This window comes from Rattus rattus, chromosome 5, assembly GCF_011064425.1.
Source record: "Rattus rattus isolate New Zealand chromosome 5, Rrattus_CSIRO_v1, whole genome shotgun sequence".
NCBI lineage: Eukaryota > Metazoa > Chordata > Mammalia > Rodentia > Muridae > Rattus > Rattus rattus.
Window position 1 is genome coordinate 67,965,074 of NC_046158.1, and position 21,646 is coordinate 67,986,719.

The 21,646-nt window shown below is 49.4% G+C and overlaps 1 protein-coding gene across 1 annotated transcript in view; it reads right to left on the bottom strand.

The window, feature by feature from the left end:
• Positions 1-21,646, bottom strand: part of Ext2 (exostosin glycosyltransferase 2) — a 134,267-nt gene that overhangs the window by 97,331 nt on the left and 15,290 nt on the right. Inside the window, exons 4-6 of the mRNA XM_032903764.1 lie at positions 19,170-19,286; positions 5,636-5,831; positions 3,342-3,481 (exon numbers count right to left, since the gene is read on the bottom strand). Coding sequence (XP_032759655.1) covers positions 3,342-3,481; positions 5,636-5,831; positions 19,170-19,286 — 453 coding nt within the window. The remainder of the gene's footprint in view (positions 1-3,341; positions 3,482-5,635; positions 5,832-19,169; positions 19,287-21,646) is intronic.

Consider the following 21,646-nt stretch of genomic DNA (forward strand, 5'->3'; position numbering starts at 1 on the left):
CTGCCCAGCCAGAGGCTGACCAGTTACATCACAGCGTCTGGGAACCATGGCTTCACTGCTCTCCCATCAGGAAGTAGAGAGCATCCTTGACAAAGGCCTGACCTCACTCCTCTTGGAGAACCTGTGGCTGACTGTGACAGTGAAGATTTAAAAGAAATGTCCTGTAGGCTCAGATATTTGAACACTGGGTTTACAGTTGATGGTGCTGTTTGAGATGGTTAAGGGGGAAGTGCGGCCCTGCTGAGGAGGTGGGGAGTCCACAGCCCCGCCTGCTCCCAACCCTACTCTGCTCTGTGCCTTTGACGGAAGATATGGTCTCTCAGCACCCTGATCTTACTGCCATGCCCACCCACCATTAATGGACTCTTATCCTCTAGAACAGCAGTCTTGAACCTATGGGTCACAACCCTTTAGGGGGTTGAACAACCCTTTCAACAGGGGTTGCATATCAGATATCTTACATATCATATATTTACATTACAATTGTATATTTTGATAGCTTTGGTAGCAAAATTACAGTTATGAGATAGCAACAAAAATAATTTTATGTTTGGGATCACCAAACATGAGGAACTGTATTAAGGAAGTATTAATTGCATTAGGAAGGTTAAGAACTATAAGCCTAAACAAAGCCTTTCTTCCGTAAGTTGCTTTGGGTCAGGGTATCTTATCACAGGAACAGAAAACTAATACAGCACTGGCAAACATCAGGAGCTCAATAAATGCTTTCCTGCATGGATAAATGCTGGAAGTACTCCTCACTTCCCTAAAATATAAAGAAGGACTTCATATGCTTATCTTCGAGTAGCCAGGCTCCTGCTTCTTTTCTGGGATCGCACAGCCCTCTACACATGCATCTGCGAAGGTTACATGAGTTGGCCATGCCAATCCAAAACTCCAAGATCCAAAATGCTTCCAAAGCTGGTTTGTTGATCACCAACATGACACCACATGTGGGAAATTCACACCATAAGAATTCATGCATAGAATTATTAAAACTATCATGTGATTTGCTTGGAGGCCACCTGCATGAGCAGCCTACAGAATATGAATTTCATGTTTAGATTTGGATCCCTCCACAAGATGCATCATTCTATGTATGTAGATATTCCAGAATCCATAACAATCCACAGTCAAAACACTCTGGCCCCAGCATTCAGATAAAGGATGCAGAACCTGAATCCTGCTCATCTGCACCACTAGATTCCAGCCTCCTCAGAAAGAGAAACTATCCTATTATTAGATTATAAAATGCTATCATATTAACAGTAGCTTTCTAATAAATATAAAATGTAGAAGTTAGCCAATTGGTGCTATTTAAGCTGTTCAAATGTCTTTGCTATTATACTTGGATAAATTATCATAAAGAGTTGGTAGAGAAGAAAGCAATTAAATATTTGTGGCAAAGACATGAAATTTCAATAGTCTTCTAGCATGTATCTTGTGGAAATGACACATGGGACGAGAGGGTAACTCCTGTGAAGACCTCCAAGCAGAATCTGTCCGCCTGTCCTGGAATTTCCAAGCTTTGGTGGAGGGAGAGCATCTCCCTAACAGCCAGTACCCTGTGCGGTTCCACAGCAGCTGGACCCATCCGCACGTATGAGTCTGGATGCCTGGGGGCTTGGATTAGAGTCCCCGGAATAAGTAGGGTCAGAGGCTCTCCAGCTGTGTCCAGCTGCGCCAGCCCAGGGGTAGCAGCTGCTTCATGAAGAGTCAGGTGTGAGCACCTTGGGCTTTGTAAGCCAGCCAGTCTCTGCAGTCACTCAGCACTGCACAGGTAACATGTAGACTCGGGGCACAGCAATGACTCGGTACAACTGTATTTACAAAAACAGCCCACTAGACTCTGTGAACTGCTCTAAGCCCTTGTGCTAAGTCTGACGGAAGACAGAGCAATGAGCTAGAGTAATGGCAGCTGGGGACCGCTCAGCCTAGGGCTAGTCCCAAGGTGCCTTCCATTTAGGAATACTTGCATGAACATAACTTGGGATTCCAGTCTAGATATGAAGGTTTGTTTATGTTCTGTGCATTTGTTACGCATGCAAACTGAATGTACAATACACCAGTACCCTCTGATCGTCCACTCTTACTAAACTTCGGTGGCTTCAAAATGTTCAAACTTTAATATACTTTAAATGTACTGATGATTTGCAAGGCAACGAACGGCTGCTACCTGGGGGACTGTAGGGCTGTCCTAACACAGGAGCTCAGTGCTGGTGACTGAATCCTCTTGGCCAGTCAGGGGCTGCAAGTAATGCTCTGAAGAACTGTGCCAAGCCAGCGGACCAGGCTCAAGGCTGTAGTTGCTACAGAGGACTACAGTGGTCAGTTGGTCTTAGTGTTAAGTGCTCCAAGGAGGTTGCCACTGCCATCCGAGGCCATCATCCTAGCCAAGCTTTCCATCGTCCCTGTGGGGAGAGGCTACTGGGGAACAAGACTGTCAAGCCCCACACTGTTCCATGGAAGGTGACAGGTCCCTGGGGCTCTGTGTTGGTGCATCTCATCCGTGCCCCTAGAGACACTGACATTGTCTCTGCTCCTGTGCCCAAGAAGCTACTGATGATGTCCGGTATTGATAACAGCTACAGCCAGAGGCTGCACTGCCTCCACCTTTGATGCCATCTCCAAGACCTACAGCTACCTGACCCCTGACATCTGGCAAGAGACCATATTCACCAAGTCTCCTTATGAGGAATTCACTGACCATCTTGTGAAAACCCACACCAGAGTCTCCCAGAGGACCCAGGCTCCAGCTGTGGCTACCACATAAGGGTTTTTATACAAGAAAAATAAAACGAAGTAAGTCTGGGAGGAGGAGGAGGAGGAGGAAGGGAGGAGGAGGGAGGAGGAGGAGGAGGAGGAGGAGGAGGAGGAGGAGGAGGAAGGAGGAGGAGGAGGGAGGAGGAGGAGGAGGAGGAAGGAGAAGAGGATGAGGAGGAGGATAAGGATGAGGATGAGGAGGAAGAGGAGGAAGAGTAGTAACAACAACAACCGCCCAGCAGTGTGTGCAGCGCTCACATGGCTGTGGTCATTCTCAAGGTCATGTGCTTTTCTTAGACAAAGGACTTCATTATGTCACTCTCATGCTTATGTTCCAGGTACTTCGATCTTATCTACCAACCCCATTCTCTTCTGCACCTCTGTACACCAGTGTTTTGACTATGAGATATTACATAAAGCCACAGTGGTCAAAAGCTTCAGGCTTTGGAATGTTCTGACTCACAAGTTCAACCTGAAGGTAGTTCTCAAACCCGGGAGTGCATCACAATGGTCTGAGAGGCCTTTCTTTCCAATATTGGCCAAGCCACCAGCTACAATTCACTAGACAGTATACCTACCTCTTCCAGTCCAGAACTTCAGAGAAAGGCAGAATGTAAGAGTCTGCAATGACAACTGGGACACAGCCAGCCTGTAAGACATCGCTCAGCACTGCCTGGCCCAGCCGAGCTCCTCGAAGAACCGTACAAAAAGTAGCCTCCTGCAGCAACACAAGAGAGGTGGAGAGTTACTGAGCGACTGCTGGATCCTTGAACATTCTGACGTTCCCAAGGGTTAAAGCTAAGCAGTGCCGAGGTATCTAGGAATGGCCAGAAGAGCTCCTACCTGTGAAACAGGAAACACTCAGCTGGCTGCAGAGTTCCCCACCTTAATTCTTCAGTGCCACCCCAGTGCCACCAGGCTTCAGTGCCAGCATCAGTCTTCCTCTGGTCAGGTGACCACACGAGGTCCTGAAGACTGGCTTCTACTAGTGCCAATGAACTGTGTATACACGCTTGGCCTGTGGTCTCAAAACTGCCCAAGGCCAACTTCAGCCCAGCCTGCAATGGGGCAGGAAGATCTAAAATCTCTGCCCTCCTCTGACTTAGCCAGGCAGAGGTGACCCTTGACTTTAATTCCAGAGGCTAATAGGTCTCTGAGTTTGAGGCCAGGCTGGTCTACAGAGTGAGTTCTAGGAGAGCCAGGGCTATACAGAGAAACCCTGTCTCAAAATAAACAACAAAACCACTACCAACCTTCCTTGCCCATGCATCTTACTCTCAATGTGGGGAATGCTGGGAAAACAGAAGCTGTACAGAGAAAGCACAGGTGCCATGGGCACTGTACCCCAGAATGAGACCCTATGTCTCCTACTTGCAGTTTCCCCACTTTCTGTCTCTTCAGGGGGAAATGGAAAGATTAAAAATGAAAACACAACTTCATCTTTAAAGTCAGGAGAAAAAGTCAGGCAAAGTGGTTGGGAAGATGAGGCAGGGGGATAGTGAGTTTAGAGACAACCTGGGCTACATAGTAAAACTGTTTTTGTTTGTTTTTAAATATCCTGTTTCTTCCTTTCCACCAACACAAAGTAAGTGTAATTTTAAAAAAGAAAATTCTATCTGAAAACTGATTACTGAGCCATGTGACTGTACCACTGGGGCTGGTAAGATGCCTCAGCCAATAAGGACACCTCCTGATGACCTAAGTCTGACCCCGGCACCCATGGGGTAGAAGGAGCAAAGCAACTCAGCACAGTTGTCCTTTGACCTCCACATACTGCACTGTGGCGTGTGCATGTATACTTGCAACACATATGTACATACCTGTTCACACTAAACGGCTTAACAACACATATGTACATACCCGTTCACATTAAAAGGCTTAACAACACTATGTGCATACCTGTTCACACTAAACGGCTTAACAAAAATTTTCTTTAAAAATAAATAACAGGTCAGAAAAGGGAAAGGTCAGAAAAAAAACAAAACAAAACAGGAGAAAGTCAGCCTCCAGCGCTGAGGGGTGAGACATACGGTGCCTGGGCTGCAGCTGGGCAGCTTGCCTGCCCGAGGAGTTGCAGCCAGATGTGGACACATGCAGATTGCTCTTCCTGTCCAGACAAAGGTTACTATAAACACTGGCTGCATCTCCACCCCTACCAGCCAGAAACTCCAGAGGGAGACTGGGAGGGTATTTTAACAATTTCAGGATGGGCCAGCTCTCTGGAGATTTGAAAAATTAGTAAAAACATAAATATATAAAAATTACATCATCTCCTTGATAGTTCTTCTTGAACTAACCTGTCTTGATTTTAAACATTTAAGTGAGCAAGGCTATGACTCTCCTTTCCTAGCACCATGCCCTAGAATGTCAAATATTCTGCCCATAAACAGTCCCCCAGGGCTTTGTCTAAGTGAGGCATGCTGTTGGGTGACAAAATGCCTCAGAACAAGAACAATCAGAACAGTATTGCCCAGGGAAAGCCAAGCATTCCTGTGGGCTGTCGTGGTCTAGAGAGGCAACTGGCCACCTTACAGAAGGTCACTTCTCTGTACCAGCCCATCAATACGAGGTAAAAGCAAGAAAAATTTGTGCCTTTGGCCTCTACAGCTTCTTGGAAATCTAGAGGATTTGAATTTTTGAAGTACAGTGAGTATCTGAAGGATATTTAACCTTTACAGACCAAGCAGCTCCATACAACATAAACATACCATCCACTCAGGTACCCTGTGGTCTACCCCTCCAGTGAGGAGCTCCATCTTCTCCCCTGGGGTAATACTCCAGCCACTTATGGGACACAGCTCCTGGGACTGGAGTCAGTGTCACTCTGCGGCAGTGGTGCACCCTGGGCTAGTGACTCTCGAGTGGCACTCACCTGCAGCACTTGGGGGTAATCGAAGACCTGGTGCTGGTGGCAGCGCTTTCGGACGGAAAGGACGCCCTCCGAGAGATTGGTGCATTTGTCTAGGACTAACACCGACTCTTTGTGTTTGGCCTGGAGGGCTTCTAGTTCCTCTCTGTACTCAGGGTGGATGGCCATCTGAGAGGACAGCAGGAAGTATCGCCGGGAACTAGAGGGGAGAAGAAAAAGGGATCAGTCAGTTGGTCAGGTCAGACAAAGTTTAACACTGGACTTCCAGCAACAGGTATTATACTGTGTTATACTGCTGGATATTTAAAACATTGTATACTATATAAAAGTAAGGTATGGCTTACTTCAATTCTGAAATAATAAAATATGAAATAACAAATTGTTATTTATGCAAAAGCTCTCTTTTTCTACTTTTTTCTTTTTGTCCTTTTGTTTTGAGACAGGGTCTCTCTATGTGGTCCTGACTGGTCTGGAACTTGCTCTGTAAACCAGGTGACCTCGACCACAGATATCTGCCTGCCTCTGCCGCCTCTGCCTCCTCAGTGCTGGGATTAAAGCCATGTGCAACCATGCCCAGCAGAAACAGTCTCAGTACTGTGGGAAAGGGCTCACGGCACGCCAAGCCTACAGCACGTGCTGTAAACACAGGTATGCACACACAGAGGGAAAGCAGGCTGAACTTGGACAGAACAATAAAAAGTTATCCTTTATTAAACCTGAGTCTGGGGTCTGAGGAGAAACTGAAGGCTGGGTGCATCTTCAAACAGGGAGAGGGAGTCCCTTGATATGTGGCAGTGTCACACAGCATGTCACACAACAGCAGCAACAGCACATCTATGCTGTGTAGGGACTCTCCGACAAGTCTTTATTCCCAAAGCCACAAGGGTTGGAGAGGAAGCTAACCAGAAATGGAAAACAAGCAAGCAATAAGACAGAAACCTCCCCTTCCACCCCCCAGGACCTATCTCCACATTTAGGGAGGAAGGATGCAGAGAGAAACCAGGATGAAGAAAGACACCAAAGGTCCAGGGCTTTGCAGGTCTCCAAAGACACAGAAATGTGAGCGTGTGACACACGTTAGATGTCCCAGATACTCAGGAGGCTGAGGCAGGAGGTGACTGATCATTGGCCTTCAAGCTCATAAGCAGATTAGTTCATGTGTGGATTTACAATTCATGAATTATACAGTGAGTTACTTATCGGGTAAAGGTGTTTGCTACCAAGCCCAATGACCTGGGCTGAACCCCTGGAACCAGAGAACTAACTCTCATTAAGTATCCTCTTATTGCCACATGTGCACTGTGGCACATGCACGCGCACACATGCGCACACACACACACACACACACACGCATGTGCACACACACGGACATGTACACATACAAATAAACATAAAGCACTTAGTGATTTGGTCGGTTCCTGGGAGGTCTTAGAAATGTTAGGAGAGGGGTTCACTGGATGATGCGTGTGGCTGGGGTGTGCTTGAAGTATGTGTTCTGTCACCGGCACTTCCTCGTTCTCAGCTTTCCTGGCTGCTCTGCGATAGCAGCTTTGTTCTACCACAGTCACAGCCCCATGGTGTCCTGCTTCAGCAGAGGTCCCAAAGGAAGTGGACCAAGCATGGACTGAAGCCCCTGGAACCAAAAGCTAACCCTTTCCCCAAGTAAACAAGTCTAGAGAGTCGATAAGGCTGCTATCAAAGGGATGTGGGAGAATGGATGGCGAGCGCTTCCCTAGGTTAGACACTTACAGTACAGAAGTACAGAGCAGGCAGGATACAGGGAGGGGCTCTGTGGCCAGGAGATCACCACTGATGAGAAAATACATATAAAGTAGGTTCTGAGAAAATGGACACCCCCACCCTTGCTTACCCTGAAAAGCAATGCAGTGCCACATGCATCCTGCTCAAACTGGTATAAGTCAGGGAAAATTGTGTGTTTTGCACACAGGCTAATAAAGTCCACACAGTACTGACTGTGTCTTTTCTAACTGCAGAGAGTCTTACACATACCTACAGTCAATGAACATTCACTGCAACTGAGGTTACCCTCCCAAAGCAAAACACTTTGGGCTCAAAATTCACGTCGGTAAGGGAAGGCATACAGAACGGAGAATCAAAATGGTTAGATACAGAGGATCATGGGAGCCAGAAGGGAGCTACAACTATGGAAGGCCAGACCAGAATGGTCCTGCAGTGCTGGACGGAGACAGAGCCAAGTGTGGTAGTACACAACAGTAATCCCAGCACAGAGGAGCTGAGGCAGATGGGTGGCCTGTTCAAGGCCAGCCTGAACTACATAGTTAGAACCTTCTCTCAAAAATCTATAAACCTAGGGCTGGAGCGTAGGGGGCTCAGGCAGTAAAGTGCTCTCCACATAAGCCTTGGGGCCTGGGTTAATCCCCAGCGTCACTAGTGGGGACTACATGCCTACAGAACACGCCTGTGCTACTGGAGCTGTGGATGTGAAGACAGGAGGATCTCTGCAGCTTGCCGGCCAGCCAGTCTAGCATAATTAATTACTCCAGGTTACTCAATGCCCACAACCCTGCCCAGTACAAATATGTAGATGTGTGCAGGACTCTAAACAGGTTCCCCTGCCTGTGCGCGGCCTCTCTCCGAACCATAGGGACTATGCCCACTTTAGTTTAACTATGTAAAAATTTCAGGTAGATTTGTTTTCCTTCTGAGGACTAAAGTTAGCTGTGACTATCATGTTTCCCCTCAGCTCCACTGATCTCAGTAAAAGTCAAATCATGCTGAGAACGCAATGTCTCCCTCAAAAACAAGGGCTGTAAACTCCTGATTTAGCTCCTTTTGGAAGGAAAATGACAAGAATTCCAGCTCGTTCCACATGGTTGTGAGAAGCAGCTATCAATAGCAACAAGTCTCAGTTTCCCATTGAAGAAGCACTGGGAGAGCTTTAAAATAAAAACAAAAACAGAGTTGCTCTGCTGGACAGCCCCCAGGAGACGTGGGAATTCCCTGAGAAACACCTCTCACAGAGGGCAGGACCTCAGCATGCTGCGGCCAGGGCATCCTCCATGCCTTCCCCAGGGAAGAGGATGAGGAGGCCAAAGACTGTCTTCACTTTTAGTCTTTGGAGGGCTGAAGAAGGGTGTCCTTTATAAAAGCAGCATTGCACTGCAAGGCAGCTCTGAGGTAGCCAGGGGGGAAAGGCCTTGTCCAGTGAGCCCTTGCTTTCTGGGGCTACCATAAAGACAGCAGAATCTCTCATGGGTTACTGAACCACAGAATTTTAAAACTAATTGTAACCTCAAGTGATCTCAAATCCCATGTAGTCATACATAAAAATCAAAAAGGTCAAATTACTAGAAAATACCATGTCTAATGACAGTTTAAATCTCTAAAATTAATCATCTTAAAGTGGTCTCTGGCATTTCAGTGCTGGCCCATCTCTGGGCTTCAGTGTTTCCATCCCTGGGTTAAATCTAGAGTGAGCGATGGAGTCCTGAGCCACCAGGACAGCAGCTGGATGAAGACACGGGGAGGATCACAGTGAGTTAGGGAAAGGGCACACAGCACACTAGTCCTCGCAGACTAGTCCTCACAGACTAGTCCTCACAGGCTCACACAGCACACTAGTCCTCACAGGCTCACACAGCACACTAGTCCTCACAGGCCCACACAGCACACTAGTCCTCACAGGCCCACACAGCACACTAGTCCTCACAGACTCACACAGCACACTAGTCCTCACAGGCACTAGTCCTCACAGGCCCACACAGCACACTAGTCCTCACAGACTAGTCCTCACAGGCCCACACAGCACACTAGTCCTCACAGACTCACACACCACACTAGTCCTAACAGACTAGTCCTCACAGGCTCACACAGCACACTTTCCTCACAGACTAGTCCCTCACAGGCTCACACAGCACACCAGTCCCTCACAGACTAATCCCTCACAGGTTCACACAGCACACCAGTCCTCACAGACTAGTCCTCACAGGTTCACACAGCACACCAGTCCTCACAGACTAGTCCCTCACAGGTTCACACAGCACACCAGTCCTCACAGACTAGTCCCTCACAGGCTCACACAGCACACTAGTCCTCACAGACTAGTCCTCACAGGCCCACACAGCACACTAGTCCTCACAGACTAGTCCTCACAGGCCCACACAGCACACTAGTCCTCACAGACTCACACAGCACACTAGTCCTCACAGACTAGTCCTCACAGGCTCACACAGCACACTAGTCCTCACAGACTAGTCCTCACAGGCTCACACAGCACACTAGTCCTCACAGACTAGTCCTCACAGGCAGCACACTAGCACACTAGTCCTCACAGACTACAGCTACACACTCACACAGCACACTAGTCCTCACAGACTAGTCCTCACAGGCTCACACAGTCCTCACAGGCTCACACAGCACACTAGTCCTCACAGACTAGTCCTCCACAGGTTCACACAGCACACCAGTCCCTCACAGACTAGTCCTCACAGGTTCACACAGCACACTAGTCCCTCACAGACTAGTCCCCACAGGCTCACACAGCACACTAGTCCCTCACAGACTAGTCCTCACAGGCTCACACAGCACACTAGTCCTCACAGACTAGTCCTCACAGGCCCACAGCACACTAGTCCCTCACAGGCTAGTCCCTCACAGGTTCACACAGCACACCAGTCCTCACAGACTAGTCCTCACACAATCACACAGCACACTAGTCCCTCACAGACTAGTCCTCACAGGCTCACACAGCACACCAGTCCCCACAGACTAGTCCCTCACAGGCTCACACAGCACACTAGTCCCTCACAGACTAGTCCCTCACAGGCTCACACAGCACACTAGTCCCTCACAGGCTAGTCCCCTCACAGGTCCTCACACAGCACACTAGTCCCTCACAGGCTCACACAGCACACTAGTCCTCACAGGCCCACACAGCACACTAGTCCTCACAGGCTCACACAGCACACTAGGCCTCACAGGCCCACACAGCACACTAGTCCTCACAGACTAGTCCTCACAGGCTCACACAGCACACTAGTCCTCACAGGCTAGTCCTCACAGGTTCACACAGCACACTAGTCCTCACAGACTAGTCCTCACAGGTTCACACAGCACACTAGTCCTCACAGACTAGTCCTCACAGGCTCACACAGCACACTAGTCCTCACAGACTAGTCCTCACAGGCCCACACAGCACACTAGTCCTCACAGACTAGTCCTCACAGGCCCACACAGCACACTAGTCCTCACAGACTCACACAGCACACTAGTCCTCACAGACTAGTCCTCCCAGGCTCACACACTAGTCCTCACAGACTCACACAGCACACTAGTCCTCACAGACTAGTCCTCACAGGCTCACACAGCACACTAGTCCTCACAGACTAGTCCTCACAGGCTCACACAGCACACTAGTCCCTCACAGACTAATCCCCTCACAGGCTCACACAGCACACCAGTCCCTCACAGACTAGTCCCCACAGGTTCACACACACACTAGTCCCTCACAGACTAGTCCCTCACAGGTTCACACAGCACACCAGTCCCCTCACAGACTAGTCCCCACAGGCTCACACAGCACACTAGTCCCTCACAGACTAGTCCCTCACAGGCTCACACAGCACACCAGTCCCTCACAGACTAGTCCCTCACAGGCCCACACAGCACACTAGTCCCTCACAGGCCACACAGCACACTAGTCCCTCACAGACCAGTCCCTCACAGGTTCACACAGCACACTAGTCCTCACAGACTAGTCCCTCACAGGTTCACACAGCACACCAGTCCCTCACAGACTAGTCCCTCACAGGCTCACACAGCACACTAGTCCCTCACAGACTAGTCCCTCACAGGCTCACACAGCACACTAGTCCTCACAGACTAGTCCCTCACAGGCCTCACACAGCACACTAGTCCCTCACAGGCTAGTCCTCACAGGTTCACACAGCACACTAGTCCCTCACAGGCTCACACAGCACACTAGTCCCTCACAGGCCCACACAGCACACTAGTCCTCACAGACTCACACAGAACACTAGTCCTCACAGACTAGTCCTCACAGACTCACACAGCACACTAGTCCTCACAGACTAGTCCTCACACGCTCACACAGCCAACTAGTCCTCACAGACTAGTCCCCACAGGCTCACACAGCACACCAGTCCCTCACAGACTCACACAGCACACTAGTCCCTCACAGACTAGTCCCCAGGCTCACACAGCACACTAGTCCTCACAGACTCACACAGTCCTCACAGACTAGTCCTCACAGGCTCACACAGCACACTAGTCCTCACAGGCTCACCAGCACAGACTAGTCCTCACAGGCTCACACAGCACACTAGTCCTCACAGGCTCACCACAGCACACTAGTCCCCACACGACCACACAGCACACTAGTCCCTCACAGACTAGTCCCCACAGGCTCACACAGCACACTAGTCCCTCACAGACTAGTCCCCATAGGCTCATACAGCACACACACTAGTCCCCACAGGCTCACACAGCACACCAGTCCCTCACCCACTAGTCCTCACAGACTAGTCCCACACGCCTCACCCCGCACACTCGTCCTCACAGGCCCACACAGCACACTAGTCCTCACAGACTAGTCCTCACAGGCTCACACAGCACACTAGTCCTCACAGGCCCACACAGCACACTAGTCCTCACAGACTAGTCCTCACAGGCTCACACAGCACACTAGTCCTCACAGACTCACACAGCACACTAGTCCCTCACAGACTAGTCCCCACAGGCCACACAGCACACTAGTCCCTCACAGACCTAGTCCCTCACAGGCTCCACAGCACACCAGTCCTCACAGGCTAGTCCCTCACAGGCTCACCACAGCACACTAGTCCTCACACACTAGTCCTCACAGTCCCCACAGGCTCACACAGCACACTAGCCTCACAGACTAGTCCCACAGGCCCACACAGCACACTCCTCACAGACTAGTCCCCACAGGCCCACACAGCACACCAGCCCCTCACAGACTCACAGACTCACACAGCACACTAGTCCTCACAGACTAGTCCTCACAGGCTCACACAGCACACTAGTCCTCACAGACTAGTCCTCACAGGCCCACACAGCACACAGGCCCACACAGCACACTAGTCCTCACAGGCTCACACAGCACACTAGTCCTCACAGACTAGTCCTCACAGGCTCACACAGCACACTAGTCCTCACAGACTAGTCCTCACAGGCTCACACAGCACACTAGTCCTCACAGACTAGTCCTCACAGGTTCACACAGCACACTAGTCCTCACAGACTAGTCCTCACAGGTTCACACAGCACACTAGTCCTCACAGACTAGTCCTCACAGGCTCACACAGCACACTAGTCCTCACAGACTAGTCCTCACAGGCTCACACAGCACACTAGTCCTCACAGACTAGTCCTCACAGGCTCACACAGTGGCTCACACAGCACACTAGTCCTCACAGGCTAGTCCCACAGGTTCACACAGCACACCAGTCCCTCACAGACCAGTCCTCACAGGCCACACAGCACACTAGTCCCCACAGACTAGTCCCCACAGGCTCACACAGCACACTAGTCCCTCACAGACTAGTCCCCACAAGCGCACCCAGCAAACTAGTCCCCACAGCCTAGTCCTCACAGGTTCACACAGCACACTAGTCCTCACAGACTAGTCCTCACAGGTTCACACAGCACACTAGTCCCTCACAGGCTCACACAGCACACTAGTCCCTCACAGGCCCACACAGCACACAGTCCTCACAGACTAGTCCCACAGGCCCACACAGCACACTAGTCCCTCACAGGCCCACACAGCACACTCAAGTCCTCAGAGGCTCAATCAACACACTATCCCTCACGGGCCAACACTTCACACTACACCTCACAGACTACCACTCACAGGCTCACACAGCACACTAGTCCTCACAGACTCACACAGCACACTAGTCCTCACAGACTAGTCCTCACAGGCTCACACAGCACACTAGTCCTCACAGACTAGTCCTCACAGACTAGTAGTAGTCCTCACAGGCTCACACAGCACACTAGTCCTCACAGGCCCACACAGCACACTAGTCCTCACACACTAGACCTCACAGGCTCACACAGCACACCAGTCCCCACAGGCTCACCACAGCACACCAGTCCTCACAGACTCCACACAGCACACTAGTCCCTCCCAGTCCTCACAGGCTCACACAGCACACTAGTCCTCACAGACTAGTCCTCACAGGCTCATACAGCACACTAGTCCTCACAGGCTCACACAGCACACTAGTCCTCACAGGCCCACACAGCACACTAGTCCTCACAGACTAGTCCTCACAGGCTCACACAGCACACTAGTTCTCACAGGCCCACACAGCACACTAGTCCTCACAGACTAGTCCTCACAGGCTCACACAGCACACTAGTCCTCACAGACTCACACAGCACACTAGTCCCTCACAGACTAGTCCCCAGGCCACACAGCACACTAGTCCCTCACAGACTCACACAGCACACTAGTCCCCACAGACTAGTCCTCACAGGCTCACACAGCACACTAGTCCTCACAGACTAGTCCTCACAGGCTCACACAGCACACTAGTCCTCACAGGCTCACCACAGCACACTAGTCCTCACAGGCTCACCACAGCACACTAGTCCTCACAGACTCACACAGCACACTAGTCCTCACAGACTAGTCCTCACAGGCTCACACAGCACACTAGTCCTCACAGACTAGCACACTAGTCCTCACAGACTCACACAGCACACTAGTCCTCACAGACTCACACAGCACACTAGTCCTCACAGACTAGTCCTCACAGGCCCACAGCTTGGCCCAGTGTCTCTCATTTCTCAGCCACAGCCCTGCGGACGTTTGGGGTCATTTTCTCCTTGTGGTGGTGGGATCCTGTGCAGATGAGTTAGCATGGCAGGCCTGCTGCTGTCCTGTGAAAGTTTTGTTAGTTTGGCTTCTTGACTGGTGTCTGGGAACTTGGATTGGGGATGGTTCCCATCACCCACAGAACTGGTAAGAGAGGTTCACTGTGCCCAAAACATATAAACAAGACTGCCTGTGCCAGGCAGGGCCAGCCTATCCCATGCTACATTAACATGCCAAACTGAAGATCCTGTGTACATGACAAAAACTTGCTTGCTCTACAGGAACCAAATGGCCCACAGAGACCACCCATTCGGAATGTAAACAGATCCAGCCTTGGAACAGGGTGCCGAAGTAACCCTAGCCTCTGAATTCTCCATGAGAATTGTTTGTGAAGAGTTGGAGATTTTAGCACATCCTGTAATCCTAGCACTTGGAAGGCAGAGTTGGGAGAACTGTCACAAGTTCAAGGCCAGCCTGGTCTGTAAAGTGAATTCCAGCCTCTCTTAAAAGAATTATCTGTAAAGTATGCATAGAGGCCCACACCTATAATCCTAGCAGGTCAAAAAGAAAGATTATAAAGTTGAGGCCAGCCTGGACTACATAGTGAAACTCTCTCAAAAAAGCAGGGTCCATGAATATGTAGAACTTGTCTGATACGCAAAAGGCCTTGGGTTCAATCCCAAACCCTGTTTAAAAAAAAAAAAGGAAAATAATTTCTTTGATATTTTCATTTTGATAATAAATAGTATAGAAATAATTTTATTTTTTCATATTCAATGACAGATATTAATTTAAAAATTTTAATACCTGCCATGGTTAAACACTCCTAATAATATTTATGCTGATTTTTTTGTTTGTTTTTGTTTTTATTTTCGTTGACAGGGTTTCTCTGTGTATCCCTGGATGCCCTAAAACTCACTCTAGACCAGGCTGGCCACTAACTCATAGAGATCTGCCTGCTTCAGCCTCCTGAGTGCTGGGGTTAAAGCCACCACCGCCTGACTCACGCTGAAATCTAACTCTCACTATGAAGCGTGAAGAAGGTGGAGACATTGTTCAACTGCAGTCTATGGAGGTGAGACCCCAGGAAGGGGCTTACAGTTAAATGAGGCCATCAGGGTGGGGCCCTAACCCAGTGGGTCTGCAGCTCTAAAAGAGAAGAGGAAGAGGAAGAGGCCCAGACAGGAGAGGCAGTCTAACTGTGTGATGCCCAGGTACACAGATGCGCTGACAAGGCCTTGCCAAACACAGCTGCTTGTCCTGACACCACAGCTCTTAAATAAAAGGAGAAATGAAAAGCCTTTATGCTTTACAAACCACTCAGTCTGCGGTAGGTACTCAGAGCAGCAGACAATAATGAGTGCTGTGGACCAGCCCCAGAGCTGTGCGGGCGCCAGGCAAAGCGACAACAGGTACAGTGGGGGATTTTTTAATCTTTACTACCTGCTTGGAAATTTCCCTAAGTGTTGGGGAAACTAGGAATCATGCGTTCGTATGAAATGAAGACAGACACGCGCTGTGAAGAAAATCTTCCTGGTGGTTCAAACAAAAAGCACACTAAAGTGGGGCCCATTATCACTCAACATGCAACCCTACCGGCTTGCCAAACTCATTGATCCCTTGATAAGTCCACATCCAGCTGAAAGGACAGAATACGCGTCAAAGAAAACCTGTCTTCTCTCATGCTAAATTACAGAGATAGAAATGCTATTAGTTTGGTCAATTGGTAGTACTTAACTTGCAAAAACAATTAGGTTTTACAGATATATAAGCAACCACAGTTTAGATTGGTCTTTTAAAATAGTTTTTTTTTTTTTTTTTAATTATGTGTATAGGACAGTGATATGTGCGCATGAGTGCAGTGCCCATGGAGGCCAGAAGATGGTGTCAGACTCCTGGAGCTGGAGTGACAGGCGGTAGTGAGCTGCCCAAAGTAAGTGCTGGGAAGTGAACTTGTATCCTCTGAAAGAACAGAACATAATTTTCACCAGCGAACCATCTCTCCAGAGTCAATGTTTTAAAACTATATTGTGTTGTATCAAAAATAACTAAAATGTAAAGGGTTTTGAGTTTAAAAAAAAAGTCACAAAGTTGGAAAACTCAGTTTACCTACTTCAAAATCTAGTACAAAGCTCCAGTAGCCAAGTGAGCGAGGTGCTTCTTCAGGACTGACTCACGGACGGGAGCAGACCATCTAATGAGGACTTCTATGGCCAGGTGAATCTCAGTACACGCATGGTGCTGAGAGCACTGGACACGCACACGCACATGCACACGCAGGAGAATGGCTCTGCACCTTACCTCACACAGCACACTCAAAACACATCACAAACCTAAAACCACAGAAACTCTTAAAGAAACATCTGCAAATCTTCTAGAACCTTGATACAGTCATGGTTTCTCTTTTTAATTGATATTTACACCAAAAGTACAATAACCTAAGCGAAACTCTGATAAATGGGGGCCTGTGAGAGATTCAGAGGAAAGAGTTTGCTGTAAAAGCACGAGGACCTGGGTTCAATACCCAGTACTCACTCATGTGAAAAAGCTGTGTGGTGGCATGTGCCTTCAACCCTGGTGCTGGGGAGACAGACGGGCAAGGGGATTCCAGAGCTCCCTGGCCAGCCGGACTCCATGAACTGGTAACTCCAGACTCAGTGAGACCCTGTCTCAAACAAGGTTTGCAAGCATAAGGAGAACAAGTGAGAAGACATCTGAGTTCAGCCTCAGGCCTCCAAACACAAGTACAAATGTCATGCCTAACTCCTGATAGTGAGAAGGAGACAGACAGAAAGGAACACAGAGAGCAAGACAGACAGACAAAAAGGGAGAGGAAGGGAGGGAAATTGGACTTCATTAAAAGTAGAACCTTTTGTACCTCAAAGGTCACTCACTATCACGAAAGTAATAAGCAGTACAGAACAGGAGAGAATATTTGCGAATCGCACACTCATCAAGGCAGCCATGCCTGGACTATATAAAACCTCTTACAATTCTGCAATAAGAGGACAAAATTCAATTTCAAGTGAGCGAATAATATGAGCAGGCACTTTTCCAAAGAAGTCACACAAATGCCCATAAGCATAAGAAGAGACATGCAGCAGCCCAGTCACTAGGGCAGCACAAAGTGCAGCCACAGTGAGACAGGGCCCACCACATCCCCTGGGGAGGCCTGAATCAAAAGCACAGACAATGGCAGAGCTGCAGAGACCAGGAGGATTGGAGACCTTAGACAGGGCTGGCGTGCAGTGCCGTAGCCTTTGGGAACTCTGCTCCAGTGTTTCCTCTGTGAGTTACAAGAGAATTGCCACACAGCCCAGCAATGCCACTCTCACTATAAAACCAGGAGACCCACAAAATGCAGGCTTCCTCAAAAGTCTGCATTGGAAAGTCCACGGCCGTACGTTCACACAGCTAAACATTAGAACTAATCACAACCGACTGATGACCGGGTGAATCAAACGTGGTGCAGACACACAAGGAAGCAGCCAATGAGGAGAGAAGTACCCATTCTGGGCGTGTCTTGTGCAAGCAAAGGATTCCAATCACCAACTCACTAGCTCCCACCATGAAACTACTTCTAAACAGTCTCCAGCGAAGAAAGGGTTAGACAGAAGGCCCACCACATCCACGCAAGCAGACCTTTCTCCTTACTCCACAGATGAAAACACAGCCGACGAGGTGTCAAACCCACTTCTGTGGTTAAAGAGCAGACCTGGCCCATGCCCCATTGCATCGACAAATTCCAAAGACCAAAGAGGACATGTTTCCCATGAGTTAAGGTGCCACTGCACCAGTGTCGCCTGGCTTGGCTGGTAAAATGCCTGCTACACAAGCCTGAGGACCTGGTCCAGATCCCCAGAGACACGGTAGAAAGCCAGGCACAGCAGCATACGTCTAGGGCCCAGTCTGGGTGGGAGGCTGGGAGATCAGAGGGACTGAGGGTCCAGACAAGAGAATCTCTGAAGCTCATTGGTTAGACAGCACAGCTATGTCAGTGAGCTTCTGTCTCAGAAAAACAAAAACTGGAGAGCAACCAAGCACAGAGGGCCACTTTTGACTATATACATGCACTCTCATACACACAAACACACTCATCCACCACAAATACACACATGCACACACAACACACATGCACACACACAACACACACACACACATTCAAGAGATGAAGAACATTCAAATTTTTTTCAAAACTGAAGGAAAAGTCTCTGAGAGCAGACTCACAAGGGAGACAGTGGTCAGACATCAGACAACTTTGACAGACATGCAGGGGAGTACGGTTTTATCTAGAAGGCATTGGAAAGGCAGGGACAAGCTGGACGGCAGGAATACTAGAATCAGGGACACAAAACAGGCCATCACTTAGCACCCAAAGATGGCAGTGGGCCAATGCAGGCAGACGCAAAGGAGAGGGAGCGGACAGATCCAAGGCTACTTCTGACATGCACAGACTTGCTAATTTGCTGTCTAAGGCAGAGAGGGAGGGGTCCAAGATACTACAAATTTCTATTTTGTGAAATTAGTAGACAGCCCTGGAGCTCCCTAAAATACTGAGAGCCATAAGAAGGGCAAGATGGAGCAGGCCAGCATCCAGAGTAGACGCCTGGCTTGCTGGGGTACCCCACTCTGAGTGTCGCCAGCACCCACTCTCTGTAACTGCACACTGGTCATGCTGAGCAACCTTACCCTGGTGCTTTCTCTGGGAGAGTCACTTCGGCTGACAGTGGGCTGAAAACAGGAATGCTGACATCGTAGCCCTGCCGGTAAGTCCAGGTAGAAAAGCCGCCACCAGCCAGCAGTGCCCTGTAGGAAAAGACTTGGTTAAACACTGAGAAAGAAAGGTCGTCATGAAAAGTGCCAGGGGAAGGGATGGCAATGGCTGCGTCTCAATAAATACAGCAGATGATGTGGGAGTCCCTGTGCTTAAGAAACACTATACAACCCTAACTTCCAGCACACTGCCCAGGCGCAGCTGCCTCCATCAAACAACCAGCCTTCCTCCACTGCCTACCATCTTTCCTCACTTCCCAGCGCGCGTGTGTGTGTGTGTGTGTGTGTGTGTGTGCGTGTGTGTGTCTGAGCTGTAGCACATGTGTAGAGTCAGAGAACGGGTTGTGAGATTTGGTTCTCTCTACTCACTATGTGGGTCCAGTGACAGAGCTCAGGTCCTGAGGCTGGGTGGCAAGCCCCCTTACTCACTGATCTACCTTGTCAGTTTCTGTGACATCCTTCAGACTCCACTTGACTCCCTGAAAGCAAACTGTATCCTTTTTAAAACTTTTATTATTTTTCTGTGCTCTGTTTTGCCTGCATGTATGTCCACACACCACTTGTGTGCAGTACCTACAGAGGCCAGAAGAGGGCATTCAATTGCCTGGAATTAGTTACAGATGGTTGTGAGCAGCCCTGAGGATGCAAGGAATCAAACGCAGATCCTCTGGAAGAGCAGCTGGTACTCTAAAACACGGAATCCCCTCTCCAGCCTCCATACTCCATTCTCAACACACCCACTGCTGTGGTGTGCAACAGGGGTAAGAGCAGGTCTAGAGGAAGACTAGGCAGTCATTCCTCGCTCTCCGGGAACCCCACAAACTACAGACATGGAAAGCAGACTGGGCCAGCAGGTATAACATGTCACACTACATCAGCCCACACTCTCCAGGCCTAGCCCAAGCAGCTCGCCCTCCGCCATCCTCGAGCTGTGTCCCTCGCACAGCCTCCACCAGCTCCCACTGCCCGGCCCAGCCTGGGGCTTATTAATCCATTCCCCAGCTGCACCCGCAGAACCTCTCTTGGAGTTTGTGGGCTCCAGCATTCTTTCTCCTTAATTAGAAAACACCGACCACATGTTTTAACTGGATCCAGCAACTGTGACGATGACACTTCATCAGACAAAGGAAGCAGGTGTGGGTCACAACCACCTTTAGCTATTCTTCTGTCCCAGGGCACAACCCATCGAAAGCACTTTCTGGGGTGACTTTACTAGCTGCACACACCTCAGAGTCTGAGTAAGCAAAATGTCTGAACTGAGAAACCGCATTATTCTTTCAATGTTGATCACTACCAACCCTCTCCACACCCTGATGACAACTTACACTCCAGTGTAGCCAGTTTTAGGTTTAGAGATTTTAAACCACCCTGAAAATCTCACTGTTTGCTTAAGCACTCTGAAACCGAGAACAGGCAAGCGGGTAAGGAGCAGGCTCAGAACCTCTCCAGCTGCCTGTCTACTTCCAAGATCCTCAGTACCAGCACACGCGCTGCCGTTTCCTGACTAACATGCAACACTGAATCCGTCCAACATGATCTTGGGCGGCTCTGTGGCTGTGAGGCTCAGGGCCACTGTGCAGAGAGGCAGACAGGCACATCGCAGACAGGCACCAGGCAACACAGCGAAGCCGGTTTTGTGGGTGAAAGGCTATTACCCTCAGCCCCACAGGGAAGGGGGATGTGGGGTGTTTCCTTTCTCACATCAACATTCACTGTTGTCCTGTTATGTCCGTGTGGCCCCAAACACAGTATATTGTGGGGGAGGCAGGGAAGCATGTCTGAAGCCGGCCTGTGTCACACACCCATACCCATGCAAACATACACAGGCCATCCTTGTGATCTCAGAAAGGAGCCTGATAGGGTGTCACACTGGCCTCTGGCGAGGCCTGCTCTGAGGCGCCTGCACTGTAAGCCTCAGCCTCTTCAGCAGAGCGAGCTTCCCATGGCACTGCAGTGCAGAGTGCCAGCTGCCTCTTCTCAGACACATGTTTCACATTGCCTGCAGAGTGGATTTCTGAGCAGGACATTCTGTTTTCCTACCACCGATCCCCAAACTGGAGCTCAGTTCCAGAAGAGATGGAATGGAAAACTTGCCAGGAACTCTGAGTTGATGATCCTGCTGATGGCCAGCCAAAGGGCCAATCAAGAAGGTCTCCAGCACGGTGCTAGCCAGGGCTTCCTGATTCTAGAACAGTTCCCCTGTCGCCAATGCTGAGCCTTTAATCCCACACCTTTAATCCCAGCACTTGGGAGGCAGACTGGCAGATCTCTGAGTTCAAGACCAGCCTGGTCTCCAAAATGAGACTCTGTCTCTAAATAAATAAATAAATAAATAAATAAATAAGAAATATTGTTGAACAGAGCTTGGTGGTGCACACCTATAATCTCAGCTC